This window comes from Neopelma chrysocephalum, unplaced genomic scaffold (genome assembly GCF_003984885.1).
Source record: "Neopelma chrysocephalum unplaced genomic scaffold, ASM398488v2 Primary Assembly neopelma1_42, whole genome shotgun sequence".
NCBI classification, from domain to species: domain Eukaryota; kingdom Metazoa; phylum Chordata; class Aves; order Passeriformes; family Pipridae; genus Neopelma; species Neopelma chrysocephalum.
The window spans coordinates 13,034,010-13,048,802 of record NW_020897700.1 but is presented as its reverse complement, the minus strand read 5'-3'; the positions used below and the strand labels follow the sequence as shown (position 1 = coordinate 13,048,802).

The window sequence follows — 14,793 nt, the reverse complement described above, 5'->3', positions numbered from 1 at the left end:
CAATTTGTATTTAATTACATGTCTCAAGAAGGCTCATGCATAACATTCTTCCTTTAAATCTTTCATTAGTTTTATTTTCTTGCCAGCAGAATATAGCTGAATGCTACAGCAACTGCTTTACAACTGTAACTCTTCTCCCTTATTACTGGTTATGACAGCCAACAATTTACTGTGTGTATTAAGTTAGGTCCTGTGTTATTGTGTAGCTGAAATTTTTAGCAAAATATTTTCGGAAACATAGAACTGACCTAATTACTGGTTTTCTCTACAGTTTCTATGGGCTCTCTTCTGCTAGCTGAAGATGAGCGGTTTGAAAATTTCTCAAGCAAAGTATTCAGATTTATTAGCTTGTGGGTTGTGGCATCATAGCTGTCATTTCTGTTTAGCTGGTAGTGAGGAATTATTTCTACTTACGAAAGTAAGGGAAGAACTGCCCTAAGTGGCAGGAGTGAAACCTGCTGGTGAGATCCGTGCTCCCCAGCTCACACCAGCCACAGAGAGAAGCATCTCCTGAGAGTTCCCCCCTTTCAGGGGAGTTGGCAAAGCTACCCAAGTAGAGGGTTGGGGAACGAGCTATAACAGGGTCACAGCCAAGTATTCAGGGGACTCAGATCAGGAGATCAAAAAGAAAGGACGTTGTAGTGACAGTGTAGACACAAGCAGTCCTCTCCTCAGAGGATTTCTGTCCTTTGGAAGCATACAGGTTTTATTCAGTTAGCATAATCCATACTGACCCTGGCCACGAAATAACAGATTATAATCTCAAAGATTAAGGGTAGGTTACTTCATCACAAACAGAGGTGATGTAAGTACCTGCAGAGATGATGTCCCATGGCGAGAAGTTTTTGTGCAGGTGGAGCAATTTGACTCCTTTGGGGAAACAGGTGATTTAAGGCGTGAAGCCCATTGATGTGCGGACACCAAACCGGGATAACAGCAGCCTCTCAACCTCTCACTGAGATTCAGTTCACACTCCCAAGGACAGCCTCCATGTTTGAGGCCGAGAAGCTGGGGAAAACTGGAAAACTCTCAGTGTGGACTCAGGGCCTTAGAGCAGACACTGAGAGTCCTCTTTGAATCTGCATTTGAAGTATTTCTCAGAGGAGCTAAGAAATCCATTGAATCAGAAGCACTGAGCAGTCTTTGTGTAGTCTGTAAAATGATAACAGTATTACCAATTCCCTCCAAGGAATATCATCTACTTAATGAGACTGTCTGTCAGTAACCACCTACATGATATAGAGCCCATTTGTTTGTGGTTGTGAATGTGGCCATGATGGAGGAGATCAAATGAAACGACAGTTTCAGTGGGGCCAGTAGCTGCCATTTCTAACAAAGATTATTCTGATTATTTGTTATTAAGGATTTGCTTTTTCTCTTGTGTTTTTTTGTGTTAGTTTTTGATGAGTTTGGTGGTTGGTTTTTTGTAACCCCTTAACAATAAAGCCTTTATAGATCAGTTACAAGAGTCCTTATTACTGTCCAGTTTACCTTCCAGCCAGTTCAGGATTTGAAACACCATTTTTTGTGCTTTCTAATGTAATTATGAAGTGATAGGACTATCACTAGCAAATTTCTGTAAATGATTCAGGGACTACTGATTGCCCCAGATTTGTCCAACTCTTCAGACTTTTTCCATATAGTATTAGTCTAGATAAATGGAAAACAATAATTTTTCCTAAAAGCAAATTCAGACAGGAGTCTTGGCATTTGAGTTAATGCAGTTGCAGTGTGTATATGTTGTTGTTTTCAGTTGTCAATTTTTTCTTGCAGTATTTTCATTATAGCTACATATAGGTTAGGGTGACCCCTCCTGATCCATGTGCTGTTATGTGGCGGGCAGTAGGACGATGCTGGCACAAGAGTAGCTGGGCTGTGTGAGCCTCTGGATCTAGGAGGAAAAAAGTGCGCAAGGCAGCTGCAGTCTCTCTTGGTGAGTCACCCAAAAGCCAGCTGTGTACCCATTCCAGCTTGATCTCGCATCAGTCAGGATTACTTCTGGGATCTCCCCTTATCCTGCTTTTGAACTACTCCCAAAGGTCCCCTTCTACATGCTGTTCTCAGAAATGTATCTTGTACATCTTCCAGCTAGATAAAACTATTAAATTCCTGGGGTGTTAAATTCCTGGGGTGAGGGAGGTTGACTATCTCACTGGTGGAGGTACTCTTCTGTGTGTGAGCACTTACACTGCGTAGGGATTCTTGTTTCCAACTCTGAGATCAGTATGGTTTGCTCAGCAGAGTTTCCACTATGGCCTGTGCAAATTAGCAGAACTTTATGCCAAATTCATTATCCTTATTTGCCTTCAAGGTCAGGTCCAGAGTTCACATACACAACTTAATTTCACTGCAACTGATAATGAACCAGGAAGGTTTTCCACAACCTTGCCTGTCCATCTTTACAACAACATCACATTAAAAGCAGATGTTGTTATGGGACAATCAAGTGCTCAAACTCATCAGCTTTCAACTGCTTTATCCTTCACTGAGAAGTACTTTTCAGTGTTTTTTCTGTCAGTTCCATTTTTGGAAAACTGCTTTCACTGCTTCAAAGTTTTTACAAGAAAATATTGTTGTGCCTCTGGTGCAGACTAGGAGAAATCTAATTTTGTTGTAGTAAAGTGCCTGCCTCCCTGTTACCCTCCATAATGTGGTAACACAGCAAATTAGAGAGCTTTAATAAATGGCAATGATGCATCTAGGAGCACATTTCCGGAATACCTTTGGCTGCATATTTGCCTCTTCAGGCATAATTTTTTTTGCCTTCTTAAAACTTAGTGCCAATGTCCTTGAAATCTTTGACCACTGGCAAATGGATGACCTCCTTTTCATAATAATGGTTAAGCTACTCAGGCTGCAGTCTCCCTTTCTGTCATCATGGAATCATTTCAGGCTTCTACATTAATCCTCAAGGACAGACATAAATGAAACATTAAAATTACCTTTTGTCCCCATTTCCTGCCTGCATTTGAAGCAGTGTGTGTGCATGAGGGTAGAGTGGGGGCAGTTGCTGACAGTACTACTGAAGAACTGATCAAAGGAATAACATTCATCCACATCCTCAGCTCCATGGCAGATCACAGCCATATCATTAACTGTGTGTCTCATCCACTTAGGCTGGTGTGAGAGCTCTGTCTCCTTGAGTAAGAGTCGCCAGGGGCAGTTGTGGGACCCTGAAATAAAGCCAATTCCATCAGCTTGCTAGGCAGCAATATTTTTAGAGACTTTGCTAAAAAATCAGGAGCAGGTTATTGTAACTATACTTCCACTTATTTAAAATCTTTCCAACTCAGAAATGTTCTGGAAACGGCCTTCACTAACAATTTAGTCTGTTCTGGTGTGTGAACAGAGACATGAACAAAAAAGAAAAACCACTGAAACACCAGGTGCCATTTCCTTGCAGTGCTTCAATACTAACTCTTCTCATTTGCCCACCTAAATCATTCAGTGTTGCACAAACAAAGCTTCAGCCTGAAATACTGCAGGAAATCCAGAACAAGCAAAGTCTTCTCTTTTGTGTGGAGTTTAGCGTGGTGATTGTAATTCAGCTACCTTTATGGTCTTTTTTCAAAGTTCCCAGCTGTTAGAAATATGCACGTCATGCTATACAGTAGCACAACATGCTACTATATAGCTACTGCTATATAGCTACTGCTATACTGTATAGCTAGTGCTATACAGTAGATTTATGAGAATGACCTCTTTTCCTCATCTGCAATTTATAAAAAGACCCAAGCTGCAGTTTTGCCAGCCCCTGTGGAGTTCATATGGCACAGGAAACAACACAGGCCCAATGGACACAGCCCCGCTGGTCCTGCCCACAGACACTACAGGGAGCAGTGCTGCCAGAGCACACTGTGGTCGTGCTGCCTTGGTCTGCTTATGAGCTCATGCTGAAAGGTGTGCGCAGTGCAGAAAAGGCTGTTCCTGGAGCACTTTGTAATCCACAGTTGTGATGTCACTTTTACACGTTATGTACAAAGCTTTTTGACAGGGCTGTGATGTCTTTAAATCTACTTTAATCTGCAATAAGTAGTTTTAGAGTTCTAGGAACCACAGAGTTATAGTAATCTAAATAACTTATTCAGAATTACTTGTAACTTTTGGTAGCAGACTGCTAAGTGGTTGAATTTGTAATCATTATTCATCTAGGAATCTCTCTTGGAAGGACAAAATCTGAATTAAAGGACTATTTTGGAAATAAGAACCTATGGTTGGACCATTGGTTATGTTTCAAAGGAATCATTTATTATCTTTAATGAAATTGAAAATTTCTCCTTGAGTTTAAACTTTGCTTATGATGCTATACTGGGCTTAAGTAAATCAATAAAGATAGTTCTCTGGTTTGCACCTCTCCATCTAAAGAGGGGAAGAAAACGTTGGATAGTAATTCTGTTCATCTCCTGCCCCCATATGTTCTGAGACAACTTCCTTGAAGTTAGTGATGGGATTTGATGAACTGTTGTCTATTCAGAGAACTGCAGAATAGGCTGAGTTGGAAGGGACCCATTAGGAACATCAAGTTCCAGCTCCTGGCCCTGCACAGAACATCCCAAGAATCACACCATGTGCCTGACAGCATTGTCCAAAGGCTTCTTGAACTCAGACATGCTTGGTACTGTGACCACTACCCTAGGGAGCCTGTTCCAGTGTTCAACCATCCTCTGGGTGAAAAACTTTTTCGTGATATCTAAACTAAACCTCACCTGACACAGCTTCTTGCCGATTCCGTAATGCTTGGGAGGTTGTGATAGAGTTACTGTGCAATCGGGTTGGATAATCTAAAGATATGCATCTGGCCTTGTTCCTTGTTTGAAAACAGAAAATTAATCTCAAATGACATGTCCATTTACCTAAGTGTTATTTTCCATTGACATGGATTTCCCTCTTAGCTTGAACAGATATTTCCTGTTTAAAAGTAAGATGTACACTCAGGTTACAGTATTGGCATTGTCTTAAAATTCTAGCTTCATGTTTCATAATAACCCAGAGGGAAAAGATGATTATAGATGGTTTATTGTGCCTTCATAATCAAAATAATTGGATTTTCACAAGAACCAGAAACAGAGTGACTTCTTACATTGTGCAAAATACTACTTATCTGTTTGAATCTTGACCTTGGTTAGAATCTAGACAAGTTGAGATACACTATATATATATCCTTTTTAAAATAAAAAGAAAAATTATTTTTTGTGTTTAGTTTTGGATGGGCTTCAACCTGAAGCTTAACGAAAGCAAGGAAGGCTAAAGTTCCTGTTTTAGGGACAGTTGGTAGTATTTTGCCTCCAATCGATCTTTATTTCTACATTTAATTTTCAAAGATTACATTTTCAAGGAACAATCCTGAATGCAAATAATACTCATCAATATGGAAAGGAACTGAAATGACAGAGTTGTTTCAAATTGTGTTTAGAAGTTCTTGTTTTCTCCAGCAGTTCTTACTTCCTATCAATAGGCTGAAGGTTTTTTTGCTACTGTTGAACTCCATACGTGCAAGATCCATCCCTCCTCATGAAATGAATGTGGCTCAGCTGAAGTGCTGCTCTCACCTCTGCTTTCTTGCTTTTAGAGCACCCAAGCCTCAATCTTGTGAGACTGCTCGTGTGTTGGATTTGTCTCTTTAGTATGACATGCAGCTGTTCTTTTGTTCTTTAGTGTAACTTACTAAACACCTTTGCATGTAGGGCATTTCCAGAAGCTTTCATTTACTTTTTGCTTCAGGATGCTCATTTCTGCTGACCCACACCCTTAGTTTGAGTGCTGTAGATCTCCTCTGACAGTAATTCAAATAGATTTCCCTTGGGTTATGAGTAGTTATTATGAGAAGGAGAAGCTTTATCTTCAGAGTCTTCCATCTCTACCCAACTCACCTCTTCTACAGCTTCTTTAATTTTCTAAATATGAGAGGAAAGGCTAAATGGGCCTCAGCATCATCACCTACGTAAGGGCTCATCACTCTTTTACAGTACAATTTTTTCGGTGAAGTTTATCTATGTGGTAAGAAAAATAAGCATGTATGATGAAATCACAGTGGAAACTTTTATAAACTGAACATCAGTTGCTTTTAGAGCTTTCTTTGTAGCTGACTCTCCACAGCTTTCTGGCTTACCATTTGAAGAAAGAGGTTTTATCTTAATATTTCACAAACAAAAGTCTAGTTTAAAAGTGAAATGTGATTATAGAGAGACTTGGGATTTAATTTTAAATAATACAACTTGGCTGCTACATGTTTCAGCACAATGATAATTTGAACTGGTAGTTTACAAAAAAACTAAACCTGATGCTTTTTTCTTTCTCTTTCATACTTGTAAAAATATTTAGTTCAATGCAAAAAAATTGCACTTTTAAGCTTCAAGTGAGTGAGATGTGTATAGTCCCATTTACACAAGTTTCACATAATGAAACTAACTGGTCATAATCTCTAAAAAAATTCATTACGTAAGAATAGAATTACTTATCAAAACTTTCTGAACTCTGCTGGTCATGAAAAATTTGCCACATTTGGCATCAAAATGAAGTCTCATTGCAGTTTTAGTAGAGAGACTGTTGATTATGCAGAGATGCAGGCTACAAATGTAAAAATAGATTGGCTTTGCTCTGCATCCTACATAATAGTGCTTTCTGCACTGGGAAGTAATGGAGAGTCAGGAAAAGCTTGTGACTTTGTCACAGCCTGTCACAAGTAGCTGCGATCACTAGTGGGTACTGCTGGGTACATACCCACTCTTCTGCCACATTAGCATTTCACGTGTTTGAATTGTCCAGGAAAGATTTTGGTTAAAGTTAAAACACAGTAGAACTCTGCTAAATCTGAATGCAACTCTGTTCCACAAAAGGGAATTGTTTTGTTGTCAATATTGAATAAAATTTGAATGGAACTGCTTAAAAAGCAAGACATTTATTATTGCAAAGTTAGTCGTCTTATGCTAGCTTAAGTGTGAGTGGTCTCTTAGACTTCAGAATTTGATTTTGGGAAAAATAATCAGGAGAACATTTAGCAGGAGTGAAATTTTAGTGCTGTGCCTCTTAAAGGATTGACAGTTCACAATTTAATTGTCCAGATACCACTGAGTACTGTCCACAGTATAGAATCTGTCTTTATCTTTAGCCAGAGCAACCTCTAAGTTCATTTTTGTCATTTATTTTATTAATATATATCACTTCCTTGCCATTTGATCAACTCATCTTAATTTCAGTTTAATTTCTGCATTCACTTCTTTCGAGTGGACAAGTCTGTCTCTTACATTAACCCTACACAGATTTTAATTTTTAGTTTTATTAGAACCTTTTATTATCTAGGATTAGTATCAGTTTCTGCTGTTTGCTATCAGGAATCACTGCAGAGAGCACCTGGAACAGTCACCAGTGAAACAAGGTGACTTGAATTTATACCCTCTCCTGAGGTGCCTTCATATGGTATCACTAGGGTGAAGGAACACTCTTCTTGTTTAACAAGACCTTGAAATTAATTTTAAAAGGTGCAGAAGCCTAGCTCAAAGCTGCATTCAGGAAGTCACTAGTCATTTCTGTGACTGCTGCTGTGCCAGCAGCAACATGGCCCCCTTCCTCCTTGTCCGTTATATCCCTGTCTCCACAAGGTCAGCAGGATCTGGTCCTGATTTGTGTTTTGGGCTATTTGCCCCAGTATTTATACAACATGGGTTTGGCACTGAAGGTCAGTTTGTCCAATGTATCCTGCATGAGGTGGACTCCTCTTTCCAGCATTCATCCTTTTCTGATTAGTAGTTCAGCACAGAGCCTTTAATTAGTCTGGATTATACAGGGAGAGGCATAGTGCAATATGCCATTCAGTGTATACAGTTATAATGGCCAAATTTCAGCTGTTTCAGGCAGGTGATTGCTATCAGTGTACCTACTGCACATGTACCTACTGCACAAGTGCTTTCCCATTTTCATTTCCCTCATTTTCTTTCCATGTGCTGTAAAAGTTTCTCTTCCCTCCTCACAAATCCTTTAGCTCCACTGTATATATCACTCTTGCAGTATGATTCTAAACCCTGCTATGCAGTTCAATTGTTTGCAATATACCACAGTTGTTTCTAATGCAAGTAACTTCACACTCCTTTTAAGTCTATGTCATTTTTCTCTTACCTTGAAAATTCATAGGTGAGATTATCTCTTTCCTTCTTCTACATGTAAATTGCAAGCAGTTACAAAATTCTTTGCTGGCTACAGTTTGAGCTACTGCTACACTTCTTTTAGTGCACTTTTTTAATTTGTTTCTGAGCTGTCTTTTCACATTAAGCATTTGCCTGCCTTTTTCTCAGTCTATCTTTTCTTGCAAAACAATTTTTTTGGCTTTTTTTTTTCTTTTTGGCACTCTCACTAAATCAAACTCGTTTTCTGTCTCAGCATAGCAATCTTTGACCGCTTGGGACATTTTTGGATCAGCTAGCTTTTATTTCTAATATTGTTCTTTTAGGTATCGTCAATGAGTCTGTGCAGTAGTTCTCATGTGAAAGGTTTTTACAACTATTTTTAAGTTTAGCAACCTTCCGGCTTCCCTGATGTTTGGGGAGTCTTTGTCCTTCTAAGTTTTAGACTGTAAGCATTTTACAGCTTCCCACTGTAATTATTCACATAATATTATGCTACAGTAGCTCAGATCTGATTGTTTAAGCACCTGAGTTGGACATTTCATGGAAAAATTACTTCTACAAACATAGCTTGACATTTCTATACAGAAGCCATTAAATAAGAGATTAATTCCTTTCCTTTGGGCTCAGTGCAGTTCATTTATCTAAGTGAGTGATCCTATTAGCTACATAAAGACTTTTTATATAAATCATGATTGCAAGACTGGACTCATCTTCATATTTTGGAGATAATTTAAGGCCTGTTCAGCAGTAGCTGCTTGTGGCATGGAGTGGAATACCCAGACTGTGTCAACTTTCACACAGCTTATTACTCATCCCATTCCAATGAAAACCAAAGGGGCATCCTGGTTTTCCTCTCCATCACTATTCCTGCAAAACAACAAATGTCAGAACATCTTGTGGAATATGAATTAATGGGGCAATTACATTCAATTTCTTCTTCTTTTTTTTTTGTATTAAGGAAGTGGAAAAACTATGAGTTTGCTACTGTTCCAATCTTTGGGTAGTTTTGTTAGTTGTAATAAATGTTTTGAACTTTCACATCTAATTAAAAAGGGGTTTCTTTTTTCATTATTTATCACTGGAAAGATCTGTAGATTCAAATATAATTTGTAAGTATTTGCCAATTATTTTGCAATTTTAAGTCTGATTTCTTTTATCTTCCATCTGATTCACCTGCATGGATTACCTTTTTATAGGCCATTCACTATGTTAAGAGAAATGCTCATGAAAGATATCGTATCTGTGAGAATTAGAGAATCCTACATTTTCCCAGGGATTTCTGGGACTACATTTCTTCTGCCAGTAGCAATTTAGTTATAAGCATTCTCCATGCAAGTCCATCTTTATAAAAGTACATTGTGTTTTGATTATTTAGAACCTGAAGTCACAAAGGACATTGTTCTAATTAGATTTACTTCGGTAGAAATTGAAAATGTATTGTAGTAGTCAGAATCCCCAGGGGAAGGTTTCTAATAAAATCTCCATTGAATGTATTCATATGTGGAAATAAAGTCAATATTTGAGATATGAAATGTCAGTAAAAGTAAAAAAGTATTAGCATTCAGTGTATGTGACAAACTGGCAAAGCCTTGCCTGTTTGAATTTTTTTTCACAAAGCTTTGTTTCACAAAGCTTCTATGTGCTTTTAAAAATATAATCTCTTAAGGAAAATGCAATTAGTCTGTTAGAGCTCCCTAGTCCTGAAAATGGGAAGTATAATATCTTTTTTTTAAACTACCTCATAGAAGTGAAAGGAAAAATATCCATAATGTTTCTCTTTACTGTGAATGCAAATGAGAGGATCATTTTCTATCATTCAGGCATGGGGATTCACTGGTCTCCTAATGGTAGCAGAGACTACTCAGCTGTCTGCTTGCTGTTTTATTGTCTTCGTTGGCTTGGATAAAACACAGCAACATAAAAAAGTGTTCAGGCAGAGAAAATATGGCAGAATGTTCCATTAACATGATGTCCTCTTAATAAACTTGTAACTTATGCATGGATTCCTGAAATACCTACCAGTCCTGAGTTCACTGCCAAATCTTAAATCAGTGGCAAGGGGGGAAGTTTTTATTTTCCAGTCGGGTCTTCAGGGATGATACCATCTGCTTCCATAGCCCCAAACAAATGACCAATAGTAATTCAAAACAAAAATGCCCCATGATGGAATAATTTTCCCTTGGGACTTCAGTGTTAGAAGGCACACAGCATACGATCCAGTTTCATGTCTATTCTCTGGTAAGGAGGCATTACCTGGAAGCCATCCAGGTCTCCATGTACTGTCTTTTCTCTCTCTCTGATCAGCCATCAGCATGAATGTGTTCCTTCTAGCCTCTTGCTCTAAAACTCGTAAGGCTGCATTGATTGAATTGCATAGTTGGCTTGGACTCTCTTCAGCCTGCTGTTTCCCTCCTATTCAGTGTAGATTCCTTTGTATTCCCCTTCCACCACAGTTTCAAGAACCCAGTGAGTAATATTTGAATCCTGAGAGCTATTGATGTATTTACTGCATTAGAAACATGAGTTTCTTGGTAATAAAAAAAAAAGAGAAAATGCTTATTTTCCAGTACAAAATTCCTGCTTATAAATTTACAGTGCACTTTTCATCAATATTCTCTAACACTAACTTTAAATATCTCATTTATTTTCTATATTGTCTGTGAAAAAGACTGAGTTAAAGTAAATTCCACGTGTTTATTCATGGAATAAATGGAAACATGGGAAGCATAGCAAATTATTTGCCTATAAGTTAAATTACCACTGTGAGAGACACATGAGGAGCTTTAAATGCTTAGAAAAGCAGAAGTTTAACTCCCAACTGCTACTCTGTAGCCATGTTCTGTCACCTTTCTGCCTTTCTCTCACCAGCACCTATGAGACTGAAATGAATTGAAAACTTTGGCTACCCTTCAGATGCAAGTTACTTCTCATGGAGTACTGAGATCATTAAGTATTTTGGCAGGTTTCCAGAGTCCCTTTCTTTCTCTGTTACATGGGTTTATTTAGCAATGAACAGAACTTTTTTTTTTTTTAAATACAAGGAGTTTGTGCATGACTGTCTATCATGCTCAAGATCCATCATATTGCCTATTTCTCATCTAGAGACCATTTTGGGGTGAATAAAGATAAATGCTGTTTGGTTACACTACTGTTTGTCTATGCCTTCCATAGCTCCACAGTTCAAAAAACTTTCACTCAAACACACACAGAGGCACATGCACACGTGGTCCAAACATCGTCATTATTGCTTGTGTTGCTTTATTCATCCTTCAGGTCTCCTGTAATGGCTGGAGGTCTATTTGCTGTTAATCGGAGATGGTTCTGGGAGCTGGGAGGCTATGATCCAGGATTAGAAATATGGGGAGGAGAGCAGTATGAAATCTCCTTTAAGGTAAGTCATCAAGTCACCTTACAGAATACTTCATTTCTGATGTTATAATGATGCTTTTATTCATATTGACTTTGTCTTTTAACTAAAATTAATTTAATACAATGCTTTTTTTTGTTAGAAACTCCCAATAGTTTCACAAAGAATTATGCCATAAACATATGCTCCAGAAGCCATACAAAAATCACACTGAGTGCAGTTCCCTCCAAAAATGTGGTAGTTTACCACCATCGAAGTCCTACCTTGTTCCTTTCATCAAGTCTTCTCCACTTACCTTCTCTTAGGTGCTGTGTTTACTTTATACTCAAGCATTGAGCGTAAATAAGCCAAGAGAGAACTGTTACAGCAAAAAAGAAAAGGGCATAATTTTCTGCCCAAATCAACAAGTTTAATCATCTCTGGGGACAGGGTCCCATGGAGTCAGCTCAGGGAAATGTGTGGAAATGGAAAGAGAAAATCATAGGAAGAAAGACCCCTTTCAGTAGCAGTGGATCACTAGAGCAGCTCAGCTGCTATGAGCTGTTAGCTGCAGGCCAACTGTTCAAGAGCAGATTTTTTTTTTATTGCATTTAAATTATTATAATGACATATGGGGAATTGTCAAGTGCTCGGGTTAAGTACAACCAGCCATAGTATACTCTCATATCCTCTATGTAGACATGTGTATTCAAATCAGTTACATCTCGAAAGTCTTGTTACTTTCTGCATGTAAAACAGGCAATTGTATTAGTTCGATGAGGACTAACATGTCTAATTTTGAAAACTGAGTTTATTTTGTTCCAATATACCCAAAGACACAAGAACTTTGCCTCACATGCAAAGTCTCTACATGCAAAGTTTTTCAATGATTTGATAGAATTTCATGACATAGGTGAACTGAGTCAAACGTATTTGAATATAGCTTGGAACTGAAATTAGAATTCAAATTTACCTTCAGGTACTTCCAGACTCTGTCAGTTTAAAGCTCTGTAAATAAATTCAGTGTGTCAGCCATGACTAATATCATACATCTTGTTGAATCTGAGTTTCAACAGCAATTAAAACAACAGTGCTGAGGCAAACCATACAGTGTGAGCCAACACTGGGCTTCCAGGCTGCCTTTACAGGAGTTACCAGGAACATCAAAATGTTTTGCATTAACTGTCTTACTCTCATATTTCTCCAAATCATTTTTATACCTCAGCAAAATAAAACAAGAAGGTAGGGAAAACCCAATAGCTAGGCCATATATTTAGAATATATTGATTTACCTTCTGTCTGTTTAGATTGTTTCAGAGGCAAATATAAGTAGTTACCTGTAACTGTCACAATGGTCTCTGAACAGATCACCCATGATTTTATTATCCTATTTCAAATACTCCTTATATTTATCATCATAAAGAATATACTTGTAGTGCTCTCCAGACTTTGTATAGAAACCATGGTAACACAACTGGAAATTGAGATACCAGATTGTCCCAGTGTGTTTTGTTCAACTGACAATTTTTTTTTGGAGGCAGCTGTGTCACATTTGATCTCATTTCAGACATATCTCTGAATCCATCTTGTTAATATAATAATGACATTAGGATCCCTCTCCTTTCTTACTAGTGTTAAAAGAAAAAAAATAGTCTTTAATGATGATTGCCAAATAGGAGTAACTTCCCATTGGAAGAATTTAATAGATGTAAGTTTTAAAAAGACTGCTGTTTGGTTTGGAATAACAAAAAAAAGGGAGAAAAATCATGGAGGTGGAAGGGAGAAACAGAAAGCACTGGGGTTTATTATATCAGAATCACCACTGTCACCTTGGGAAAGGTTTCTGCTTCAACAGTTTTTACTGTAGCTATAGATTCAGTCATCTTAAAACTTATTTAACTGAGGACAAGTTAGCTAGACAGTTCAATTTACCAGATTTATTCGCAAAACTTGGTAAGGTGGTGAACTTGGAAACTGTTACAAAGTCAGTGAAAAAGCCAAACAACCAGATTGGTTCAATTTTTGTGGCTACTTGAGTGAATCTGAAACTACAATTTACTTTTTCTCAGAGTGTTACATCTATGGCCTGTGGAATTGTTGTAGGATGAGTGCCATGTGTCGATGCCATGTCTTACATTAATTTGCCTGGCAAATAATTATTTCAAGTATCCTGCCACAAGAACATCTCTAACCACCAGATAGTTAGCTATTTTCACACATTTCTTCTTTGATTCAACTAATTCTTAAGTATTTTGTAAAAATATGATTGGTTTTCATTAAGAAGTTGCAAAGAGAAGCTGATTCAAAATGTCCCACAATTGTGTGAAGTTCGCATATAGAGGACTGTTTCAGACTGATCTTTAATCTGAGAGATAGACACAGTGTTCCTTTTACGTTCTTCATATGTCTTGTTTTTAACTATGAGATTCATTTGCACAAGAGCTGCATTATAAGAGTAAATCAGTAAACAGTATATCTGCTGTAAATGGAGACTGTGCTGATGACATGACCTTCCTCATGTCAGATGGGAGGTTGTTGTGGTTAATTCAAATACAGTGATGCAGTTATGGAGGGATGAATGTCAGAGCAAAAGCTCTGTGCTTCCTGAAATGAAGTAGTGTGTGATTCATCTTGAACTCATTGCTCTGCTCTGTGAGCTGGAGTGAGGAGTGTTTGCAGACCATTTCCCAGCCTCAGTGATGCATTTTAAATTCTATGGATTGACGTACAACTGTAACCATTCTGATTAACATTTTAACAATATGTCCAGGTACTATAGAATCTGGGTAGGCTGTGGCATGTTGTTAATTAGCACAGCCAACATTTTGCTGCAAAGGAAGGCTTTCAGGTATGTTCAGGAAGATTTTTCACAAGTGTGTATGTCAAGTATCAAATATCAAGTTTATATGTTCAAATTCAGTGGTGGCAGACATAGAATAAGTTATGTGGAGGATTGCCCAAATGTTGGAATGAACTTGACTCCACAGAAACATTCACACATTATGCAGAAAAAAGATCACTTAACAATCAAGATCCTCTTAAAGAAAAGCATTTTCTCAACCAAAAGCCTCTGCATTTCTGTACCAGAGACATTCACAATCATCCCCATGCATCAAGTTACAGGAGTGTTTGCTACAAAGCAAATGAGACACCGTGAATGCAAAGTGTGGCCTGTCATGGGGGGAGTGGAAGGCTTTTAGGCAAAGTTTATTAAAGAAGCCCTGCCATTGAGTCATAAGGTGCAGAAAGGATTCCCTTGTTTTCTAAACTCCTTCTCAGAGAGGAGCCTGGGTGCAGCTGGATCCAGTCTTAGCCTCAGATTTTATC

At 38.0% G+C, this 14,793-nt stretch overlaps 1 protein-coding gene across 3 annotated transcripts in view; it reads left to right on the top strand.

Moving 5' to 3' along the window:
- GALNTL6 (polypeptide N-acetylgalactosaminyltransferase like 6) overlaps positions 1-14,793 on the top strand; it is a 481,442-nt gene that overhangs the window by 419,974 nt on the left and 46,675 nt on the right. For all 3 annotated transcript variants that reach the window (XM_027676722.1, XM_027676721.1, XM_027676723.1), the window contains one exon: positions 11,394-11,511. In XM_027676722.1, the coding sequence (XP_027532523.1) occupies positions 11,394-11,511 (118 nt within the window). The remainder of the gene's footprint in view (positions 1-11,393; positions 11,512-14,793) is intronic.